The sequence below is a fragment of the Psittacula echo genome, assembly GCF_963264785.1.
Source record: "Psittacula echo genome assembly, chromosome: 13".
NCBI classification, from domain to species: Eukaryota; Metazoa; Chordata; class Aves; order Psittaciformes; family Psittacidae; genus Psittacula; species Psittacula echo.
This window is the reverse complement of record NC_137749.1, coordinates 6,251,763-6,274,411: the sequence shown is the minus strand read 5'-3', so window position 1 is coordinate 6,274,411 and position 22,649 is coordinate 6,251,763. Positions and strand designations below refer to the sequence as shown.

The following is a 22,649-nucleotide window of genomic DNA, read 5'->3' as shown; positions in this document are numbered from 1 at the left end:
ATTAGTCATGGATCAATGCTGATTATATGGTTAACTGCAGGCAGTTCAAGTTCTTTCCCAGCATGGATTTCCTGTTGCAACACCCAGTGTTTACAAACTTCTAGTTTTTGTACAGCTTTCTGTAAGCAGCTCCTCTTTGGTCACCGAGCTTCCCATAACGTAGCAACTGCTTTCTTTGTCTGCTTTTTAAACTTAACCCCTCTTCTCCTCAGCCCCTCCTTGCCACTGCCATGGTTCTGCAGCCAGAGCACACTGGTCTGGAGACCAGAGTGCACAACAAAAGTGATGGAAATCTCTTGCAGGAAAAGCTGGAGTCTCTCAGATTAGATCTGTTGTGGATGGAGAACATTCCTACCCCACTAGGAACTGCTCAGCTGTTGGCACTTCCTGCTGCTTCTTCAGTCTGCTCCTCTAGAGGGTACCATCCCTCAGCAGAGCTATTCAACTGAGGGGGTAGAAATGATGATTTCTTTCACTTTTCCCCCTCCGAACTGCTTGTTACTTGTGCTTGCAAAGCAACATTTAAACAGCCCTGCTTGTAATCATCAGCAGGAAACTCAAAACCCTCCTGGCTTTCCTCTAGATAACCTCGAGATTGCAAAGACCATCGGTTCCTGGTAGAAGAGCAGCTGGGGCACAAGTAAACAAAGCTTCATGCTTATGTGTTGCTGTTGCATGAATCAACTAAACTCCGGGGGACCTGTGTGAAGGGAATCACACGCATGTCCTGGAGACTACAGGGTGACTCAGGGAACAAGGAGCAGCAGGACACCCTGCTCCACTGGCGACAGTGGCTTAGGAATCATCCCTGACCCAGCAGTACATACAAATCTTCACCTTACATAGTGCAGGAGGGTAGGTGAAGAGAGCAGCCTATATTAGTTTGCCAGTAGGAGGGCAAAGCAACTGCCTACTGGGAGCTATCTAAGGGAAGGGGAAGATCTGCTTCTGACACGATCCAGAGCTCTGGGACATCAACAGTTTGTGCACAGTTGGCCACAGCTGGAAACACAACAATAGCTGGGAACAGGGAAGTGCTCTGAAGTGTTGCTACTGTTTTGGCAAAGAGCATCATCTGGAGGTCTCCTGAGCTGATACTTGAGGGAAAGGAAGAAGGGTCCCTTCAGTAGGTAGGTCAGAGAGTCTCCAAGCAACATAGAGGAGCTGAAGACTGAGCACCAGAAGATGGCAGAGAAAGGAAAACAGCTGAGTTACAAGGAGGAAGGAAGCTCAGATGCCTCAAAGGAGGCAGAGGTGGGTGAGACCAAAAATACAACTGGATGCTGAGGAAGTGTACTAGTCTAAATAAATAATTTATTTTATATATATTATGTAATATTATAAATAAATATAATTTATATACTATATAATATTATATAAATATTATGTATTTATAAAGGCTTTGGTACTTGCTTTCCTCTCAACTGACAGGAGATTAGAACACAGTATGGGATGCCACACACCCATTGAGATCTGCCATCTATAAAGCACAACGAATATCCCAAATATAGGCTTCTGTACAGAGTATATTCACAAACCCTACCTGAGAATCACCTGCATCTAACAAGAACGTGCCAATTCACATAGAAGAGGATCCTGCCTGTGATTAAGGGCAGACAATCTCAGTGCAGCAAGATGCGCTGTTAACAGTTGTCCTGAGTGAAATCAAAGTCTATTATCTCGAATTTCCAAGTGTTAGACTCTGACTCATGCAGTCTCCTCCCAGAGGTACAAAAACAGCTTACGGGGGGGGCTAAAAAGGATTGCCAGACTCAATTTCTGACAGCAGGGAAACAGAAACCTCAAGGATATTTTCTTCTGAAATGCACAACAGCATAATAGAAGAGGCAGAGATCTACCTTTCAGATAGATCTGCAGGCAGTAATACTGAAAAGTGCTTATATCCAAATCAGTCTGCCAGCAGCTTCAATGGCACCTTTTCAAAAGGCTTGTTTTCTCACTTCTGCACCTTAGCAACTGGTCCTCTGCCTTCAGCACTGAATAATTATGATCAGCCTCAGTTAATCCACATGCTTGCCTCCCCCAGGTGACACTGTCCCCAGAAGGGCTTTCCTGGTATCTCTAATCCAAAAGAATAACACAGGCAGCAAAACAATTTCTCTTCCAAGACTAGCACATGCTGTCCAGCAGGAAACAATCCACCTGAGCAAATAAGCAACAACAACAGAAAACCAAGCCCCAAAAGACAGAAGTATCAAACCCTCTTAACCCAAGCACGACTAAAAAGCAGTACCCTGAAAACACACAGCAGCACCACTTTATTTTCAGGAAACAAAGGTACTGCCTGCGAAAAGCAGAAAGCTCTTAACTGTGAGACACTTAACACAAACCTATGGGCTTTGGCCTCCAGCCTAGTTCCAAGAAAACCACCTGCACAGACTTCTCCAGCATCAAACCTTATTCAAGCGCAGAGGCTGAGGGGCAAACTTACCCTTTCCAAAAGCAGCACTGGCCCATGGAAGCAAAGCTACTCCCTGCTGTTCTGAGGAAACACACCACCAGGACCAGCTTGCTTGGTGAGAGACAGTATTCAGGTCCTGGTTTGTACTGGAGACAAGCCTAGACTATCTTTGCGCAAGGGGAAGGGAGAGGTGGGGGGAAAGAATAAAAAAAACCCACACAGTTGCCTTTAGATGACTAAAAAAGATCCAGGAAAGGTTCTACCTCTGCCTGCTTTCCTGTAGGACATGGCTTCACTAGAGGTTCTTCAGACCTTTTGGCTTAGCCAGACACATCTGGAAGAGGCTGCCAAAGCCAGAATCCCTGGCACATAATGAGTGTTCTTATTTTAGAAGGAATTAAGACAATAAAAAAGAAAAAAGGAAGTTTTTATGCCCACCAAGTCTGGAGATAGAGGGAGATCTAAAGGGAGAGCCATGAGACTGCCAACTTGAACCTAATGAGAACCAAGGCATCCTTCCACAGAAACCTGGACAGGAAGTGAAGGGCCCGCAAGCAGCTACAGTCTCCTAGCTCAGATTATCAGTCAGGCCTTGAGCAACAGAGGGTATAGACTAAATTGTTCATTAAATGGGTGCAGCTCGTAGCTTTGGGAGGGACCCGTGACAGAGAAAGATACACATTTCACATGGTAGCATACTTAACACACTAGAAGTTCAGAGAGATTATAAAAGCAGAAGCCAGGAGAAGGGATGCATGTAAGAAGCATTTGCTGAAGGTGTCCCAATTCTCCAGGTCTACAAAACTGTGCTGGAATCAGCACTGACCTTTCTAGCACATACACTAAAACCTTCCAGGTAAAATCCAGGGGTTTGGATGCCTCTGCTAGCACCAGCCAAATGCACACAGCTACATGCAGTGCCATGGAGTGGCAGAAGATACAGACACGCAGCAGAGCTGGAAATGGAAGAAGGTCTTACCAAAGTCCATGCGGTCCTTATGATTACGCTGCAAAAGGCCCAGCAACAGTTGCCTCAGGTGGCTGGATGTCTCCCTGGGGATGCTAGGATTGAAAACAAAAGCAAAATCAGAGAGACCTGCAGTCTACTTAAACTGCTTTTACATATTCAGGAAGGCAACCTGCAAATGCAAACACACTTTGTGCCTGCTGGGCTAGGAACGTAAGAGTTGCTCATTGGAGAGAGGCTGAACAGAAACATCTCTATTTGCATCTATTTGACTTTTACTCCCCAGTGTCATTGTTAAGGTTACAGGTAATTCAGCTTTAGTGGTCTCTCCCATGAGCACCTGCAGATCCTTCCCTTTCACAGTGGTGCCCATGTCATCCATGCAGCATGCAGTTATTTTGCACATGATAAATAAGGTCTCTTCTACTTGCTCTAACAGGGATAAGGAGGTCACTAAAATGAAGCAGTTACCAAGTGGAAGCTTCCAGTTAAGACAACAGTGGTGAAATATATCACTAATTACTACCATTTCTTAAAGCATTTGTTTTTCAATGCAGCTTATATACAGCATTTATTAATCAATTAAGATGTGAGCAACTGCCACTCGATCAAGCTAAAATCAGTGCAGCTATTACCCCGCTTTCCAGTACAGCTAGGAAGAAAATACTCTCTTCAATGGCCACTGCAGCACAGGAAGAGCTAGTAAATCATGGTGCTCTCCCTCACCCTACAAGCAGATGGGGGAGAGGCCAGGGCAGTTCTTTACAACCCCAGTAGATTGTAAGAAGCAGGAATAAATGAACAGATTAAGGCAGGGAAAGCAGAGTTCAGCTCTTGTGTAAGTGGATTCAGCTCTGCTGACTTTCCTCCATAACCAGAAGCACTGTTCAGAGCTATAGCAGCAGGGCCCTGCCTGCAGCCAGAGGAGAGCTCTCCAAATTAAGAGAAGGTGGCTCCAGCTCCTTTCAGCATTAACACTGTTCATCACAGCCATGCCCTGCATGGCTCCCATGGTCTGCCAGGCTCTCCCCATGTGAAGGTCAGTTCAGGTAATGGCATGTGTGCTCAGCATAGCAATTTCAACTGCATGGTGCCCAAGCCTGCTCAGGAGCTCAGCACTGAGGCAGGGCTGGGCTTCGCTGGGCTGGCATTGCTCACTGCCCTGAAGCCAAGCCTGACTGATGCTGTCACTGGCAGGGTAAGAAAAGAAGCTGGGACAAAAATGGGGGGGGGGGGGGGGGGGGCGAAAAGGTGCTAGCTAGCACCATCAGGCTAATGAAACTAGAGATGTGAGGCAAGGTATTTATAGGTTTCAGTACTACCCAGTTATTTTTCTGTGAAGCCCTAGGCCTTGCTGGTGTAAGGAATTTGAGCCCAGCAATTCCTAGAACAGAGAATGATGGCAAGCATTCCTCATCCCTGTTTGTACTGCAGGAGCTGCTTTTCCATCCCTGACACAAGAAGGGTTCCATGTGCCTTCCCAAAGGGGGAGGCCACCAGGCTCTGGAAGGGGTGCAGTTAAACTGAGATTCTGAGCCAAGAAAAAACACCCTCTTGTCAAAAAAGGTGTGCCTTAGAATCACACTGCGTAATGGAATAACCCAAGATACCACAGCTAGCAGCGTCTCCTGAAAAATACATTAGTGCTGGAGACCTGCAGTCCTCCAGCGCTATCGTCATTACTTATCCACTACACATAAAGCTTTCATCCAAAATGAGTCCATTTCCCAGCAATGACTTTAGCTTTTGTATGGTTTTAAAGCCAAGAAACAGACAGGTCAAGTAGTAGACCTCAGATGTCACAACGCAGACTGAAGACGGTGCAGATTAACAGCCTGTTTGCCTCCTATCTCTCACATCTAAAGCATAAAGCTTTGCAGTATTATTTTACAATACCATCTTTTTAAACATAAGCAACAAAACATATACCTCCTTTCCCTCTCCATGATCTATAACATACTTTGCCATGCAAATCAGCACAATAAATGTTAGCTATTTAGATCAGTGCTATTGAAATCGTGAGGCCTTTGGGCTTTCTCCTACTGACATGAGCGCCCCACCTCAGAATGGCATTTCACCTGTCAGCAATAGCAACAGCACCAGCCCAGCAGGCAGAGATTGAGCATCCAATGAGCTTTTCTTCCCCACCTGGTTCCCAAGCCAAAACACAGCACTTTCCATGGCAATGCCATGGAGGTGGGTGCCAGCCTGCCTAGCCCCAAGGAGAATGAAACCAAATCCTGGCACTGCTGCAGTCTGAGAAGGAGGTCTCGAGTGGTGTTACGTTTCATCCTGTGTTGGCAGGCCTGGCAAGGCAGTTTATTCATGTTTACTCAGGAAATAGCACAGATTGTAGCTCATGTTAGAAAGACAAACTGAGTTTGGAAAGCAGGGAATCAGCATTTACACAAAGGCCACTTTGGATCTGACATCTATGGTGGGAAAACCATGGGCTTGGATCTAAATTGTGGAGGAATTTGGCAGTTAAAAAGTGGAGATAAGCGAAGATGATAAATGCAGAGTGCATAAAGGACTAACAACAAAGGAGAAGGACTAATCCCCACAAGAACAGACATGCTCTCTCTTACAGCTGAGCTTCATTTCTCCCCTCACCTGCCTCCTACAGAATCCACCATGAGCCAAAGCATGATCAACACAAGGAACCCTATTAATTGTAGGAATTAATTTCCCTCTTAGCAAAAAGGACTACCTCAAAGATAGTAGGGAAAACAGAAAGCTCTACTCTCTGCTCACACGTACTATCTACCTCCAACTACGTGGTGGTTTTTTAGCTTTGAATTGTTCTGTTTGGTTGTTTTACTCCATGACACCTTCTGGTTGAATCCCAGAAGGGACATAGATGGCTCAAATTTAATCCTGGTAGAAATTTGTCCCTTCTCCTCCTTCCCTTTAAGTACTTAGTTAAGTACTTAAATTAAAGTAAAGAAGTTAAATGAATAGCTCACGTCACTGCAAAGAGCTCTAGCTTCTTGACAGTTCTTTCTGCTACCTCTTGGAGCTGTCTAAAACTGAGAAAGGAAAAGAAGACAAAATCCATATACAGAAACTCATTGAATTTCCTGCATATGTGGCTGCATTAACAGCTCTACCAAATGGAAGCTAACGTTCTGGTTAAAAAAGGCCTTCTAGTTTTTGGAGGTACGATCTGCAGCTTCAGTCCTGTCTCTATACCAGGCTGAGGTCTTCAGAGCAGGCATGAGGCTTTAAGAGGTCAGAGGTCAAAAGGAAAGACCACAGCAACACCACCAAAATACACTGACAAATCACAGCGCTGAGCAGCTAGGTAACATACACCGTGGTGGGATGAAAGCAGTTATCTTCCCCTTGGAAACTGCAGCAGTGTCCATTTCCATCGAGGTTATAGTATTTCCTCCTATTAGCAGGATGGGCACAAGCAGTTGCTGCCCTGACACGTGAGAAATGGGAATGTGATCTGCAGTCAGGTATGGCAGGTCACAGTTGGGCTGCTCGCGTGATTCAAGAATTGCCATGGGTTCTTTTCCTAAGGCTCCCAGCCTTAGTGAAGCCATGTGTGGGACAGGACCACTAGCTGGCTCTTGAAATCAACTATTAACTTCTGCAGTGTAGGAGAGAAGTAGGATCTGTGTTAAGAGGGAACACCAATGCTGTCTTTCTCTGGGCCACACCACTGCTGGTTTAAGGAATGGAGGAAGGCATGTGGCCAAATATTTTACAGTCATCCCCCTGAGTGACAAGCCAGGACCATGCATGGACAGGTGTAAACACAGAGTAAACAAGTGCATACAAATGGTGACACTGGAAAATGCTTACTTGGGCATCAGCATCTTGTTTTTCTCATAGAAGAGGCGAAGATCCTGTGGGCTGCTGGCCTGTAGAGGAGAAAGAAAACCAGTGCCTGAAGCAGTTGACAGTGAAGGGAAGGGATTAGCATTTCTGTTCCACAGTTACTCTGAAGAGCAGAGGCACTTTTCAATTGCTGAACCAGCACAGACAATGAGAACCTGCAGCTCGCTTTAGACTGAAAAGCCAGCACTGTACCAAGGTGAAAATAGAGCATTTCAGCCTGCTGTCTTTATGTTCCTGACCTGGTTCTGTCTGCTCTTCCCTTCCATGGGCTGAGCTTCGTTGCAGCAAGCTCTGAGGCTCAGGGCTGAGCTGGCCTAATAGCCTCACCCAGGAGGCTAAACAATTGCAGACGTGAGGAGTCCCAAATGATGAATGGCAGATCCCGCTGAGAACATGGATTAACGCTGCAGGGCATTTAGAAAAGGGGCAGGCAGCCTACTGATGGGCAAGAGATCCGTGAAGAGACCAGCAACAGGGGAAAACAGCAACTGAATGACGATTTTCTATTTTAATTCCAGGAAGCTAGAAGATCTCAAGCCACAGCTCCTATTTGTGCACTAATATACACAACTGCTGGGGATGTTGACAATGAGATTCCGAACTCTGAGAGATGGGATTATTTAAAAGAAAAAGCTAGGCACAACAAGAGGCTTATGGCTGTGGTTAAAAATAAAATCACCAGTATAGAAGCACAGACACATAAAACTCTCCTAATGTAATTTCTCCATTTGTTTTTATGCAATGAATAACACAGGCCAGTAAATTAACCCTCGTGTCTCAAGCTTTTCTGCTTAGGCAAAGTCTCTTTATGAAAGGCAGAGCACGCTGGCTGGTGTGACACAGATATGAGGGCAACACAAACAGGGAAGGAAGATCAGAGAGATTAATCTGCAATCAGTGTTGGTGCAGCAGAGTGTGTAGGAAAGTGTGAACAAGGAGGCAACAGGCAGCTTCTTCAGATGTTCAGGGCAGGCTCCAAAAACCCTAGAGCCTTCCACCTACTTCCATTTCTAAATTAGAAGCATTTAAGGTCAATTAAGATGCTTAAAATGGCAAATCAGACAAGCCAATCTGCAGATGGCCATCAAAATACCACTAACACAGCATGGCTGGAAAAGCAGCCACATAAGATGCTGTTTCAACATCACCTACTCCCTCTGGCTGAAGATGAAAATTCGGGATAACAGAGTTCAGTATAAAACTTAAACCAAAGGGAGAGTCCCAAAAGCTGCTAATATTAGTAGACTCGTGTAGTACTGATCAGGACAGTATCCATTGCATAGTCTTAGTAACCCAAACTTCACAGCTCTCCTATCAATTTGTACCAGTGAGAGCTACTGGATTCCTAAAAGAAGGAAATAAGAAAGATTTCCTGGTTTCGGCAATAACATATTCAACAGGAAGTGCAAAAACATGTTCTCCGCGAGCCATTAAAATGAATGTTACTTAGCAAAGCACCTTCTTACATAGATACCAAACTGCACTGAGACTTCCAATCACTGCCACTCAATCTGATTTCGTTTAGTAAAACACCATTTTACACCCTTCCCATTGCAGATCTCGCCCTGTAACTAGATTCTTATTATTTGGCAAACCTGAATGAAGCAAGTGTAACCAAATGGCTTGGCCACAATGCTCTGCGTGATGAAAAATATGCCCGACAGACAAAACGTACAAGGAACAGAACTCCACTGCAGGGAAGTCAAGTGCTTGCTCACATCAGAGATAGAAGCTTTGGCTGTTTGCTCTGTTCATTTCCTGTAGCAACAACTCAATTGTTTCACAAATACAATGAAGCTCTGATCTATTTCAAACACTGTTTTGTCAGAAATTTTCCTGGTAATAAAGACAAGAGTACATTAAAAGCAGCACACGTGCAAAGTCCAGTTCATTACAGAGGGTTTCTAAGCACTAGTTTGGATACAAACAAAATCCTCTGTAGAAGTTATCCCCTCCTCTTAGTACAAATTCAAGAGATACCCCTGCAGGGATGTTGTTTCTCCACATCCTGCTGCCTCAGGACAATTCCCACTTGTTCTGCAAGGAACAGAGTGTCAGACTCTGACCCACTCAGACCATGCTTCCTCACTAGGGCTGTTCCCAGGAGCCCACGATTCCAGGTTGGTCTCTGATTTAGCTGGCTGTCTGCTAGTGAACACAGTCAGTTCAGTGAGTGCCCAGCACAGACAACTGTGGATCACCATTCAGTTGGAAAGAACAACTGCATCTTCACATAACTTCATTATTAATCAACTGAGTCTCACAGTTCTGCTCCTTGCAGCAGGCTCTCAGGCTCGCAGTAACATGACCACTGCTCTTCTGCTGTTAGCATCCATTTCATAAAGCACTGGTACCTTCAGCCACTTTGCTCACCTCTTCTTTCAATAAATCGTGCTTCTCTGACAATCGTAAGAGGGAAAAAAAAACCAAACAGCAATGCAGAAACGTTTGCAACACACTAGAAATGCCATTTGAATTTCTTCTTCTAGGAAGCTAAGGACTTACTTTGAAACCTACCTTCCAGGCAGATACACCCTACCAAGAAAAACACCAGAAAAACCACATCTTTGGTACCTAATAACTAACCTAACAACATCCAAGGTACACAGAGCCAGCTGCTACCTGCAGGACACCATCCATCTGTCAGAAACAGGGATGCAGAATGGACAGCTCAGTTTTCCCTCAAAACAGGAGACACCAGCAGGCTAATTCACACCCTTGTTCCCCCTCTCATGTTACTGTGGAACAGCTGCACTAGTGTAACTGGTTCTGGTTTTGTCTGTCCTTTCTATATATAAAGACAATTGGACAAATTCAATCCTGCCACTCTGTCCTGAGCAGCAGTAAGAATATGTTTAGCCAACAAAGGCATTCAGCATAAACCCTGCCAAATCCCATTCGGTGCTGGCTGCCTGCAAGTGAATTGCACACAAAAAGCACGCAGGGTGGTGTTTCTAAAAGCACTCAGCACTGGATTTGTTGCACTTGGGTGAAGATTGGATATAAAAGCCCACCATTCAGTCAGAGGACGGCCAGAGGCATTCACACCCCCAAGTGAACAGCACTGCCTAGTCAATACTTCATAGTAGGTCTATGGTATATGCTCTGTTCTTTCAATCCTTTCCTTTGGGATTCCTGGGGATTCAGAGGTGCAGAGAGGATTCAGAAAAAAGAAATAAGTAACAATGTTTCTGGTTCAGCAGGTCTAGGGAATAGCTTGAAAACCTGCTGCAAACACCTTCTGCTTGTGCAGTCTTAACAGTCAATACTTTAAGACGACTGCAACTAGGTGGCTGACATTGTGGGAAACCTGAAAGCACAAAGAAACAAAAACCCTAAACCTTCTTAAGGATGTTTTTCTCTCTACTTCCAACAGAGCAGGATCAGATCCACAAACACTGGTCTAAAAGCCAATGGCTCACTGACTACACAAGTCAATCACTGCACCCAGTCTCAGCAGAATAACCACTGCCAGGAATACCTGTGCCTATTGACACAGGACAGTCCAGAGAGAACAGCTTTGAGGACAGAAGAGTGGTCTGCCTAACAAATACATCAGGAGTTCAATTGTGGGTGTAAAATCCTCCCTTCCCCAGTCTTCCTCAAGGCCCATTTCACAACGCAGTAGTTGTTGTAAGCAATACATAATCCTAGTACTTATGCAGGCAGAATTAACCCAGAAATAAAGCAGTGGACTGGGTACACCAGGCTTAGAAATTAATTTTTCACCTAGCAGCCAGCTGGAATGAGAACAAACCCAGGCACATTAACTCTTTCAGAGCTGCCAGACAAGGCAGTAAAACCTGCACTACCTCTCCTGTCACTTCCCTGCTCCCCGGCTCACTCTCCTGGAGACAAAGCACACCATGACCATAAACCAGCCCCAAAGAAGATTCATACAAAGGTTCAGACAGCAGACAACCAGGTTTCATGGTCCTTAGCAGGATCTGATACCGACGTAGATCCGTGTCACTGCCCGAGACACCTGTGACACAAAGTGCATGTGCTTGGTGGTGCATCTGCTTACCAAGAGATGTCCAGTTTTTAAAGGGGTCACACAACAGAAGCCACCAGGAACATCAGCGTGATTCCTCACACACTCCCACCAGCAAAAAACCACAACAAGATAAAAGACATTGAGGTCATTTACCTCTAATCATAATTAAAATACCATCTGACAAGGACTAGATTGGGTTTGAAAGATGTTTTTTTCTTCTCTGCCTCCAGTTTTGCTTCTGGCTGTCACTTGTCTACACAGCTTCTCGTGGGCACTGGGTCCCAATCTTTCCAGCTCAGGTAAGGGCAAGAGAAACCCATCACATTCTCAAGTACTTCTCAGTGCAGCAAGTGATCAGGAAGACTAGGAAATGCACTATTCAAGTCCTCAGTGACTTGAAATGCAATTTCAAGTCAAGAGAAATGCAATTGCAGACCACTTATTAGGCAAGGCAAATTAACAATTCCACATTAATATAGTGCTCAGCAAATCTGTTTATAGGGATTATGAATCCCATTAATCTCATCCCTATGGCAGTCTCACTGTTTTGTTTATGGACATGTTTAATACAAAAAGCTCCTTAAGACAGCTTCACCAGCCACCTCACCAACTGTTCTCATCTAAGCATCAGCAGCTTCTTTATCATCTGCATGCAATGAGGCAACGAAGGGACAGGAAGGGCTCTGGGAAGTTGCCTTGGGTGACCCACCTGTAGTTAATTTTGTTTGAGACAGCTAGAAATCCCATTTGCACACATCTCTGCCTTGATTCAACAAGCACTTTCTGGATTGACAGCTGCCTCAGCCTTTCCACACATTGGATCTTCCCTCCATCTAGCCCAGTCCCCCCAAAGCCCTGCTTTATTTTTAGACAGCTCATTCCTCCTCACTGCAGATATCACTGGAGTCCCTTTTGTTTGCATCCTTCTGAAGGTGCCCAACTGGCTCATGTAGCAAACAGCCAGAGCTCCCAAATGCAGTTTCATGCCACTGTGCTCCAGATTCCCATGGAAATATCAGCTAAACAGAGATGAGAGGCTGTCCTTGCCAGCCTGGGAGGGAAGGCACAGCGAGGATTTAGCCTGAAGAGGTTAATGTCAGAAATCCAGTTCCTGACTGCCCTGTACAACTGGGTCTGCTGGTGGCACTATGTGGAATCAGCCTGTTACCTCCTCACCCATTCTTAAGTGCCCTTCCCAAAAGCACTCATTCCTATTCAGGGTCTCCCCATCATCTCCATCCACTACCCCTCTCTCCTCCTCAAAGCTCTGTAAACAAATCGCTTCTTGCCTGCTCAGTGACCATCAGCAAATTCTTACAACATAGTCATGCCAACAAAGAAATAAACCAGGTTAATCTTTAACTAGCTTTCCAACATCTGCCCTAGACAGGCTTCTGCAGCTATGAGAAGGCAATTTGTGACACGCATAGTCAAAACAAATAGATGGTGCACAGAGAACCACCTGGGCTGAGCTCTTCTCTCTCCCTAATCAAACAAATCCACAGCTGCTGCTGCAGTAACAAATGGGGCCTGGCATTTGGCTTCAAAATACAAACCCCAGAAGAGGAAAAGGCAGAGGGAAACATAAAAATAGAGAAACAAATGACCCCATCCTCAGCCCAACAGATGTTGGATGTATACGGGGAAGAGAGAAGTCATCCAGTCAAGCAAGCACAAAGCAACAATCAGGACCTGCTGGGTAGGGACTGAAAAGCCCCTTCATTGCCCACCACAAGGCAGGGTATTGTCATGCTTCAACCAGAGGGTGACAGGCATACAGGACTGCTCTTACCTCTGCGTGAGCCTGAGGACATACATTTAGGCAGAGCTGATGGTTTTCTGATCACCTGCCCTTTCAAAACCTTGGCTGGAGAGCTGAATGAAGCTGACTAGTATTCCATGTTATTGCCTGTGAAGAGTCTCCTCTGTAAGAGCAAGTGTTTTCAGAACATTTCTGTGACATGCTTCAATGAGCAATGATAAAAGCCACCTAATGTTTTCACAGAAACCAGATGCCCCACAGTTGTGTGTGAACTACTAAGCAAAGAACACCTACAACACAGCCACCACGTTAAACGATAACTAAATAATTTGAATGAGTACAGTATCAAGGTGCCTTTAGAGACTAAAAGGCACCAAGTAACAAGCCAGAATGAGTGCAAGACTCTCCCTATGCATGTAGAGTCCAAGCTTGCTTTCTCCACCCCCACATTTTTGTCTTAATGCACAAATATTTATTTCCTTTCATCCTAACAGTCATTTTCTCCTCTCAAACAAAGATACCAGCTCTGACAAGAAGTGGATGCAGCCAGTAAAAAGGAGCCATTCAGGAGCTGCAGTGTACTTTGTAGGGGTGTTTATAAAAACAGAAACATTCGAAGGAAATGAAGTCTTGCTCTAAATGCAGAGCAAGCTGATGGACAGAACATAAAGCACCGGAATGGAAGGTTCTTACAGCAACAGGAAAAAAATGACTCTGAAGGAGAAAAGTGTTCTTGGCTCAGACAAAACCAAAACATACCATTAATTTACTTCAGTATTTGCCCACTCTTTCCTGCAATGGATTCAGAATTCACTTTACCCTGATGATGCTACTGCATAAACATTCAAAGTCTTATGTGAAATTCTAAAGGGCTGTGGAACTACAGCTCAGAAAGTCCCGCGCTTCCTAAAATGTGCCTTATTACACGAGCATAGATTCACACTCACCACACACACACTTTTTGTTTGGTTGGTTGGTTTTGTTTGGAGATTTTGGTTTGAGGTTTTTTTTGTTAGAGCTGGGATAAAGAAATGCCAGTACATGAGGCAATTGGGCCACACTTCACATTTGCCCTAACTGATCTAAAAAGCTGAAGAGTTGGCATCAGCTGATACATAAGCGTGTAAATATGAGGTTTAGTCTTTTCCCACGGATTAGAGACAGAGTTCATACACAGAAGCAAAAAGTATCAGCAACTCAAGCATTTCTCTACTATGCTCTAAGACAGCAAGGAAAAACAATGCTGACAAGTACAGCACTTCAAAATAGTGGCTGCAATGGAGAGTTGCAGGCCTTATTCAGCATGGAAGAAGAAAAGCAATACACAGTGTGGCATACTAATGATTTGGAACAAGAAAAACACACTGAGTCTAGAGGAACTCCAGCTATGCATCATTAAAAATGTGAAGTAATCCTGAAGCAACTTGCTGTTATAAGGCTGAGATGAATTCTCCATCATTTGAAAATGTAAAATCAGAGAAGGTTTTTCACAATAGATATGCCCTAGCTCATCCAGAAGTTATGGCGTAAATTACACGGTGGAGTTTTACTGGACTGTGTTATATTTGGAGGGGTTTGGACTTGGTGAACATAAACATTTCAGGCTGGAATGCTTTGCTGCGACATGACAGATAAGATCCTTCTGATAAGAACCTACTTAACTGCTCTTAAGTCAATTTAGCTACAATACACCAGTTACCACCAAACCAACCTGAACATGAACCTGCAGTTACAATCTTCCTTATTGCTCTTCCATGCCCAATAGAATTTTATAAAGTATACACTGTATAGTTGCAAATTGAAACTGTCTTTAAGTGTGGGCCTGGAAAGAAAACCAAAACTGCTTTAACTGACTCATCATAATTTTTTGAACAGATGACCCTTCCTAAGGATTTATAACCAGGAAATACATTTCACTGAGATACAATCCAGAGAAGGAGAGTCATATTGTAGTAACACATCCAGCATCACAACATATAAAGCACCACATTGTCCAGGTGTTGGACAGCCAAACCGCCCTGAGGCTGGATCTATGGCAGTTAATGTTATAAGTGACAGAAGCCTTAGAAATAAACAGATTAAAAGGAGAAAGAGAAAAAAGAAAGAAAGAATCAGAAACAGGATAGATTTAAGCAACTCACCTGAAAAGGAGCCTTTCCTGTTAGACACTGATAAATGATGGTTCCTATACTCCAGAGGTCAGCTTTGGCATCATAGTGTTGAGACATAATGACTTCTGGTGCCTTTTGGGGGAGAAAACAGAAATGGGTTTTATAAAAGATGCAGCTTTTTTTCCTTTCTCTTTTTTTATTAGCAAGAAAGAAACAGAAGTCACTGTTATGCTTTAAAACTTTGGAGCTAGATTCTACAGTAACCAAGAAAGATTTGCTCCTGAAAAGCCTGTAACACTACCTTAAAAGGGCCAATCCTCTATCTAGGTAGGAGAAGAAGAGACTTTCATTCATGCAGACAAAAATTACCCTGTGCCGTTCAGCTCATTTGGGCAAAGTCAGCTCTTCCCTTCTTCTCAGTGTATCACTTTCTGCTGAAGTCACCTGTGCTCAGGAGGAGCCTCACTGAAATTGCACAGACAGATCTTCTAAACCAAAGCAAGCAGCAGGTTTAGATGAAGAGCAGGAAAGGCTCACGCTGAACAGGTAGGCTTCAGCCTCCATCCTGATCTGCATCACTTATGTACTTTCTGATTTAGCCCAAAATAGCAGCATATTAATTATGTTCCAGAGCCTCCTGCCAAGGTCACAGTTTGGGTTCAAAAGTAGATCTGCACGGTTCAGTCCAACAGCTTGAGCTCTGCTCTGCCCCAGACTCCAGGTTCTAATCTCACACCATGCCCCTGGTTGCCCCCTCTCAAGCCTGTTCCAGAAGCCGGAGACAGTGCAAGTCCACTGTGGCTAAGGAGGCAGTGTGCCTTATGAGCAGCAGCAGAGGGACAGGACAGGCTTGCTAATCCCACATGTTTGTAACAACAGATTTCATTGCAGTGCTGCCAGCATGGACCAGGATCAGTTTTCTAGCTCTGTTAGAACTGAAGGACACATGCAATGGAAAAAAATGGCAGCAAACAAGCTGTGGACAGGAGCTTGGTCTGTCCCTAAGGCAAGCAGGCATGACACTAAACAAAGCCCAGGAAGCAGGACAAGAACTACACAAGGAGGTTTCAAGTCTTACATGAGTCATATCAGGGTTCAAACAGAAAACTCATTCTGGTGTGGGTAAAATACATTTCTTCTTTAAAAGAGCAGAATGAAAAGAGCAGCAACGGGCTGTAAGCTAAAGCAGGGAATAAAGGCCTGCCTTGCCAGCAGATGCTCACTAAAGACAGACTTCAAACACCCCCTAAATCCCAACTGAACCCTCCCTTCCCATTTTCCTTCAAATCCATCAGTAAACACAAAACAATAGGAAACACTGAGATTCCCTGTAATGTCCAGAGTTGTTTAAAATGAATAAAAACATAAAATAGAAAAAGGTCACCACCAGCTTCCTCCACCCTTCCAAAAAATAAGCTGGGTGTTTTCATTGACTTTCACAAGCCTCTGAAAGAAAAAGTGTCCCTAAAAATAGATGATTCAGGAAACACTCACAGAAGAAAAAACTTACATCATCTTCACATATAGCAGAGCTCAAATAAACATCAGGCTTCCAAAAAAAGGGAGAGAGAGGAAGTCTGTGTTGCTTAAGTTCATACTGTGGAACAGACTACCGAACGCCCTATCCCTGTGCAGTGCGGCAGAGTCCAAGCCTAACTCTGCCCAAAGACTACAGACAAAAAAACCCTTAAGAGTGGATTAGACCATGTTCAAAATCAGATGCCTCCTGCCCCAGGGCACTTGTAAAACTTTCAACCTAAAATGATCTACAACATCTTTTTACTTTGAGTTCAGACACCCACATCCCATGGAACTATTACACAGCTTTGACATTTCTATTTCTGGTCTGGTTTTGTCATCTTTAATTTCACTGACTTGATGAGACCTCAAGATCCTGACTGCTGCGATGAGCACAAACAAGAGATCACCTCCTCACATCCTGGCCCAGAGGGGAAAGTACAAGGTGGGTAACAGGGATCTGTTTAGGGTTTTCAAACCCATCTGTTTCACAAGCTAGGAAGTCATTTTGGAAGCAGCTGGTCTGGTGAAAGAATTAGTGGGAGTGGGTGGGGTGTGTTAAGAAGTGGAAATGCACAAAAACATAAACTGCGAATAGAAGCACACTTAGGAATAGGTTAGCCAGAATGGGAAAATCTCTGCCTCCAGAAGGTCCATAGATCTGAAGGGGCTTTGCAAGACCGAAGAACTAAAAACAGTTGGAGATTTTACAAAGCTGCTGTCAGAAAGGGGCCCTTCTCCTGATGCTGTGACCTTAGCAAAAATGACTGCAAAGCCCAAGGTAACAGGAGGTTTGTGGAACCACTCTGTCCCCAGAGAGCCTACTGAAGCAGCGATTTATTGAGATTCCTCACCAAGGAAGCATCATCTCAAATATAGCCAGATGTGTGAAATTATCACCCCAGCCCTCAGTCTCTTCTGTTGTTGCTTTGCTCACAGCAGAGGAAATAAATTTCATTTCCCAATGCCTTCAGTGGAGAGGCCCTGGTTCCCTTTGGAAGATGCTGTTTCCGGGAGCAGACAGCAATCAATACTCTGTTTTGTTCAGTTCCACTTATCCACAGCTCACCTGAGAATTACATCACAACAGAGGCACCTAGAACTTTATGAAGTCTCCCTATGTAATAGCTGGTTTCAGACAAGTAAATAAAATTTCACCTTTGGGGAAATCACAAGGGAAAAACAAAGCCTTGCTTCGGGGGGGCAAAGCAAGAACAATATAGAAAAACCTGCAGGCAAAACACACTTACCATGTACATTGGTGAACCACACAATGTTGCTGCCATCATATTATTCTGCAGGTATCGGGCAAACCCAAAGTCAGCTACAAAGAGAAACACAGGTAGATCAGGATCAGACATCAGGTCTATGGAGCTTTCACCTTCTGCAGTTGATTCTCCCATCTTCCCTTTTGCTTCCCATGAATCTTCACAGCGAGTGCAAAGATTAAGAGAACTTTGAAAGCCCCCTTCTTGAACAGTCACATCCTTGTGCTAATTATTAATGCACAGACACTAGTAAAGGTCAGATCAAACCACAAAATAAGGATTAAGAAGAATAAACTCCCATCCATTTTTCAGATATCAACAGTCATTTCATCCTGTACCCATTTGCCTGCACTCCAAAACAGCAGCTGCTGGAAGCTGGAAAAGCTCTCTTGGCTTCAGGTGAGAGAGTGTCAGTTCATAGCAGCAGATGAGGTAGCTGGCATCTCAACTTTTAATTTGGGGAACTGAAAGTCCCCCTCCATTGAAAAGGCTGCAATGTTAACAGCCACCCAAGAGAAACCACTACTCACCACCACCCATGTTTCTAGACCAGCCCAACTGAAAAGTCCTGCTCTGTTCCTTTAGCACTGAACTGCTTTGCTTTAGAAACTGTTTAGTTTCAACAGTGCTAACCCCAGTACAAGGACAGAAAGCTGAGCCATAGTTCACCTGGCAGCTAGAAGAGCCAGGGATAAGGAATACCAAGATGAATTACCTCTGCAGGTTACTCAGCATCTGATCATATGATACTTAGAGGTTCTCTCAAGGTTACCAGATATTTCAAGCTAGGAGACTGACACAGCTGTTTACACTGTCATGTGTCACTAGTGAACTGGTACAGCTAGCTACTTCCTGGACCATGCTCTTCTCAGGGAAGCAGGGAGGAGGAATTGCAGGGTACATCACACCCAAGAGCAGCCATGCCCACAGCCCTCCTGCCTGCATCTGCATCTCCCAGCTGCTTCCACATTTCAGATAACACTGCACAAGCAAGAAAGGGGGGGGACCCCAAACAAACAAAAAACCCCAAACCAAACTAACAAAAGAGAAAGCGTTAACCCAAACACAAAGAGTGCTTCAGCCAAACAGGCAGCAACATTTCAATCTTTTCCACTGGACCTCATTTCTCAGCTGAATGAAAGCGTTTACTCTTTCTCCACAGCACAAGGTTTATCTAACTGCTGTCAGCTTCAGCTTGTGAACTGTAACATAACCAAAAGGCCACATGTTGAGGGTGGCATTATCCAGCAGTCATTTCCCGAGGACATGTGCTCTGGATTTCTGGAGCATTTGTCCCAGCTACTGGTCCATCTGTGCCACTTGCCTAATGTGCAAAAAGTGAATTTCTTCAAGATGCAGCCAAGAAGCCTGCCTCTAACTGGGACTGTGGCAACGCCTGCTTTTAGGTGTGCTTGACTCCCATTGTGCTCTCCAAGGCAAGCAGCAGGAAAGCTGCTAGTTTCAGGCCTTAAGACACCAACATTTACCTCAACACTAGTAAAAGCTGAAGACAAAAGTCACAATGCCTCCTCATTTATTGGTAAGCCTGGAGATTACAAGCCAATTAGGGCAGGCTGGTATTTGTTCTTACCAAGGGAGGCACCGTTCAGCTGAAGTGGAGCAAGGCCTGCCCAATTCTTTTGTGTTAGCCTGTGTCCTGGCAGAGCAGAAAGCTCTTGCTTTTAGTGCTTGGAACAAACTAAAGCATCTAGCAGAGAAACTAAGCAAGGAAGATGAAAAACATTGGGGCATTTTAAGAAGTGCAGCAATTCTTCCCTTCTCCTAGACAATTCCCCAAAGAAAGACTGAGGCTTGCCACTTATCCATCACCAAAACCTCCTGGGAGCACTTAGGGTGATGTTTGTAACAGGGTCTTACCGATCTTTATGCGAATGTTGTTGGGATTTGATTTCCTGCCTCCAGCGTAGGAAAGGAGGATATTCTGTGGTTTCAGGTCCCGATGGATGATGCCTTTGCTGTGCAGCATTTTCATGGCACCGGCTATCTGCTGGAGGAAGAGCCTGATGGTGTCTTCGCTAAGTGTCCGCATAGCTAGGAAGGAGTTAAAAATACCCACAGATGAGGACACTACAACGCCGGTTCTCCAAAGAGCCCAGAGGGCAGTTTCTCCACAGCAATTACCCATAATTTGCCATTTTTATTTCCACGTACGGTGTTTTTTTCTCCACACAGTTTCTGAATTCCTACAGGCAACAAAGGAGAGCATTTGCATTCCCAGCTTAGTCTGTGGTCAGGGCTGTTTCAGCCCTGAGTCCCTCAGGTTCACCCTCATGGTGAACTCAGGCCAGTGGCAGATGCTGAATCTGGGTTATCAACTGCGTCCAAAAGTGACATTTGGTGAGGGTTAGGCTTCCCTCCACAACAGCTGCCAGCCAGATCAAGGCATGCACTCCTGTGGCCCAAGTTGTTGGAGGATCACTACCTTTGAGCTATGGTTGATAGCAGTTGGATCCCTAAGGTCAGAGCTTTATCGCAAAGACTACATCTAAAGGTGGAGCTAAGAGGAAGTGAGGGAGTTAGGATTAGGGTTTATGCCTGCAGGAATCATTAAGGCTCATGCTGGGCCTGGAAAGGGCTGGTAGGTTAAATGCAGCCAATCAATCAGGATATATGGCCAGTAGGATCTGTAACGGTAGGGTATGAGTTCAAGTCTAGGCCTAACCCTTGAGCACCATCACCTGCTAGACCAAACCGTACCCCTAATCCCAAACCCAGTTTTAGCATGAACCAGTCCAATACCTAACAACATACCCCTAACCAAACGGCCCCTGCAAACTGGCATCTGACACACTCCATCTTGCATCCATAGATTCAGTGAGAACATCTCAGAATGCTTTTATAAGGAAATTAAAATATAGAATTTAAAACATCAGTGAATATGGAAGCTCTGAACTGCCCTCTCCTGAGATACAGGCTTCCCAAGAATTGTGGTGTGAAAATAAACACTGAAGGGATTAAAATAACGTCTAACTGGCTCTTCTAATCAGAGCAATGCAACATTAGCTCTCGTTATTTTAAGAGCTATAGGTATGGAACTCTTGCCAAAGCTGGGAGCAGCCTGCTGAACCAACTCCAGGATCAACAGCACTACCAGCCAGGCTTCTTCTCAGCCACCGAGCAAGTCAGGCTCAAAGCAAGCACCATTCCTCTTGAATAAAATGATTTCTTCTGTAAAAGGTCCCTCTAAATTACTTGGTACTTCATTAGTGTTTTTCCAGCTGTTCTCTAGTAAGACATTAAAAGAAGCTGGCAGGAGCTTCAAAATACTGCTCTACCTAGTCAGCTAGGAGAGAGGAATCCTTATGAAAACACAGATGAGGCTGCACACAGCTTTAACACAACACAGGAAATTAAAACTCTAACTTTGAAAATAGGTGCACAGGAACCAGCAAGGGACACGGGTAAGTTCAACAGCACTTGGAACAGAAAATAAGCTCCCACCGCTCCCAAACCTCACTGTTCTAAAAGGAAGCACAAGCAGAGAGCTAAAATGTCACCGCAGCTATCAGCTGGTCCTGGACCCATACACGTGAGACCAGTGCACATGCATACAGTGTTTCTCTCCCCTTACTGCGCCTTCTTCCTCATGAACTGGCACTCAGCTGGAATTCAAGAGACTCCTCTGCAAGACGAGGAGAATCTGTGAAGGGATTTTGAGGACATTAAGAGGCAGCTCAGATGCAAGTCTTCCAAACCCACTTTCATCTTCCAAAGAAAAGCATTGCCTTATCTTTAACAAGGCTTTCCCTGACCTCCTCCTGAGATGTATCAGCGTACTCAGTCCTGTACCATTTTCTGCCTATTAAAGGTCCAGCATCTTAGCTGTGCTCTATCTTCTCTTCAACAAAAGGTCCACACAGCATTTTTGCTATTCCTATTCAAGGAAATCTATTCAGAAAAGGTTAAAACACCATCTTTAAACAGAACAGCAAGAATCCAAAAGTTTTTTTCCCAATTCAGCTGAGGCCCAGGAAAGGCCGGGCTGTCTTATCCCCTAAACATGAAGCAAGACTTGAAACCTGGCAGATCTTGACATTACTAAGCTGGCACGCAATTACAAACCCCTGGCTAAATACACTCTGCCTCTAGCAGAGAAGCCATGCTGTTGAGAGCCTTGTTCTGACCTGCAGTCCCAACAGCATGCCACATCCTTAAGGCGTTACCCTCTCCTTTATATAATTTGGTGGCTATAAGGCTAACACAGCACTAGCCACCACGCCTCAGCCAGCCAGCTGTGCCTCCTAATGTGATTGTACCTCTTCATACTGAAAACAACAACATTCCTACCAAGATCAGAAAAATCCATTCACCCAAAGAAAACAGGGCCTCTAAGCTACTGATTTCTACAAAATTTAAGCTTTTCCACTTCTCAGAAGTCTATACAAAGCTCTTAGCCCTGCAAAACTACTGTCTTCCTTACAAAAGCAGAATCTAAGCTGGTGTGTTGAGCCTGAGGACAGATTCCCCCCAGTACAACTCCTGTGGCATAGTGGAAAGCCTGTGTTGAAGCACAGCAAAATCAGACACAAGGTCTGTTGAGTGCTCTGGCAGCACTAAATCTCACAAATCCAAGTAGTGCAGCCAGGGAGGACTGCGAAATTGAGATGCTGCCTTCAGAAACAGAGAAAGGACAGTTGGCTACTTGGAGAGAGCAGGGGCATACCCTTTACCTCCCTCCATTAACAAACCGTCTGTAATAGAAAAACTAAAGTCCTTATCTCTTATATTCAGCCC

General features: G+C 44.6%; 1 protein-coding gene across 5 annotated transcripts in view; it reads right to left on the bottom strand.

Moving 5' to 3' along the window:
• ULK1 (unc-51 like autophagy activating kinase 1) overlaps positions 1–22,649 on the bottom strand; it is an 80,366-nt gene that overhangs the window by 36,415 nt on the left and 21,302 nt on the right. For 4 of the 5 annotated variants that reach the window (XM_080628890.1, XM_080628891.1, XM_080628893.1 and 1 more), the window contains 5 exons: positions 19,773–19,946; positions 17,877–17,950; positions 15,139–15,240; positions 7,203–7,261; positions 3,402–3,484 (listed from right to left, as the gene is read on the bottom strand). In XM_080628890.1, coding sequence (XP_080485016.1) covers positions 3,402–3,484; positions 7,203–7,261; positions 15,139–15,240; positions 17,877–17,950; positions 19,773–19,946 — 492 coding nt within the window. The remainder of the gene's footprint in view (positions 1–3,401; positions 3,485–7,202; positions 7,262–15,138; positions 15,241–17,876; positions 17,951–19,772; positions 19,947–22,649) is intronic. The other variant, XM_080628892.1, reaches the window with a different exon arrangement.